This window comes from Rhagoletis zephyria, unplaced genomic scaffold (genome assembly GCF_001687245.7).
Source record: "Rhagoletis zephyria isolate East Lansing unplaced genomic scaffold, Rhagoletis_zephyria_1.1 Rzeph_scaffold_34076, whole genome shotgun sequence".
Taxonomy (NCBI): domain Eukaryota; kingdom Metazoa; phylum Arthropoda; class Insecta; order Diptera; family Tephritidae; genus Rhagoletis; species Rhagoletis zephyria.
Genome location: NW_016191131.1, coordinates 1 through 1,659, shown reverse-complemented (window position 1 = coordinate 1,659; position 1,659 = coordinate 1). Strand labels below are relative to the sequence as shown.

General features: G+C 50.4%; 1 protein-coding gene across 1 annotated transcript; it reads right to left on the bottom strand.

Annotated features, from left to right (window-relative positions):
- Positions 1-510: 510 nt before the first annotated feature.
- Positions 511-1,615, bottom strand: LOC108354203 (regulating synaptic membrane exocytosis protein 4-like; the record flags this gene model as incomplete). The annotated part of the gene is made up of 3 exons (XM_017605394.1): positions 1,407-1,615; positions 1,167-1,356; positions 511-707 (listed from the first exon to the last, which is right to left on the bottom strand). Coding segments are annotated over exons 1-3 (596 nt in total), but the record flags the coding sequence as incomplete, so codon positions are not given.
- Positions 1,616-1,659: the final 44 nt, after the last annotated feature.

Here is a 1,659-nt window from a genome sequence, read left to right as displayed (position 1 = left end):
TCGCCCTAAATTTGATACACCGACTGTTGTACAGCACAAAACTATCCGCTATGAAATAAAACATCACCAACACATCCATACATAGCATACGCACGACCCACCCGTACGTCGCCGCTAAATGAGCGCATTGGGATTAAACCCACGCTGCTCAGTTCACTGAAAATCATCAGCAGTAAATTTTTCGCAAAATTGCGGAAATGAAACGGCAAAACTCACAAATGAGCCGGTGTGTAAGTGTGTGTTTAATTTTTCAGTGTGTGTGTGTGTGCGAGGACTTAATGATAACCAACAAAAGTCTGTTCACCTACTCGCTTTTCTCGTTCCACCACGCCATGAACTGCCATTTCGAGGGTGCCTGACAGCAGTCTGACCTACTTTGCGCTATGACTATTAGATAGTGTGCGAAGAGGAGGGGCGGGAGCGAGGGAGCAAGGTAGCAGCGACACTGTGTCAGCCTTAGGATAAATGTATGTATGTAGATATGTTTGGGGCATGTTGCATGCCCTCAACCTCATGCAGTTAGTCATTTGGTTGCATGCACTTACCTGATACTTGAGCGTCTGTTTGTAGATTGGCTCCGCTGAGTGCCTCACCACGCGCGTCTTCTTCTTATGTCGCAGTCGGTCGCCATCCTTAACGTAGCATTTCACATATGTGTCCGGTGGTGTTTCACAATCCACTGGCACTATATTGCGTGCGCATATCACCTGCAATTGCGAAAGCAAAAATAAAAACAAAGGACAAGTAGAGGGAAGGACGGAGCGCGTCTACAAAGTGGACATAAATGAAAGGGTAATAAAATGCGGCGAAATGGCTGCTAATGGGCACACTGGGACCTTCCAGCATTATTGCCTGTAAATGTATGTATGCACATACATATGCGCTGACGGCTAGATAGCCTGTGTGTTGCATGTGGCATGTGGCTGCTCTTCGCAAGCGCTTAATTGGGCGTGCAACTGTGCGCAAATTTTCGTAAATTTTCGACGAGCTGCATGGCCATATACGAGTAAGCGCCGCAAGGGAGCTCGGTTGACTGCGTTTAAGCGCGTAATTTTAAACTTTAACAGCCATCTAGGCGCGCAGGCAACACATGCATACAAATATCCCTGCAGGCCTTTACTTCGCCTCGTCCATTGCCTCCCACATATTTCCAGCTGCATACTCACCTCAACCTCCACCACGCCCTTGATTTTCGCAAAGCCCATTTTCAGCTCGCCATGCCGCACGGTCGTCAAGCGATAGCCCTTCGGATGTATCTGCCCTGGACCCATTTTGAGTCCATAATCGGTATCGATGCCCGTTGTGGCGACCGTGGTCACAGTCGTGGACGTTAGACTGCCAATGCTGCCGGCGTGACTGNATCGGTGGTGTTCACGTTGTACATGCTGGGCTTGCGCATGGGCGACGCTTCAGCCTCGAGCGCACCAGCAGCAACACGACCGCCTGGATAAACGCTGCCCTTGCGCTGAAGCGAACCGCTGCTGCCGCTGACCATACTGCCCATACTACCAGTTTCACGCTCCGTATTTGTGTGTGCGTAAACGCTACCTTTACGCTGCAGCATGGGCGAGGCAGCGAGCGCATTATCGCCTGCGCCTGTCTTCAGATTTATCATGCTGCCTTTGCGCAATTGCTTGGGACTGTCGGCGCCTACACTCA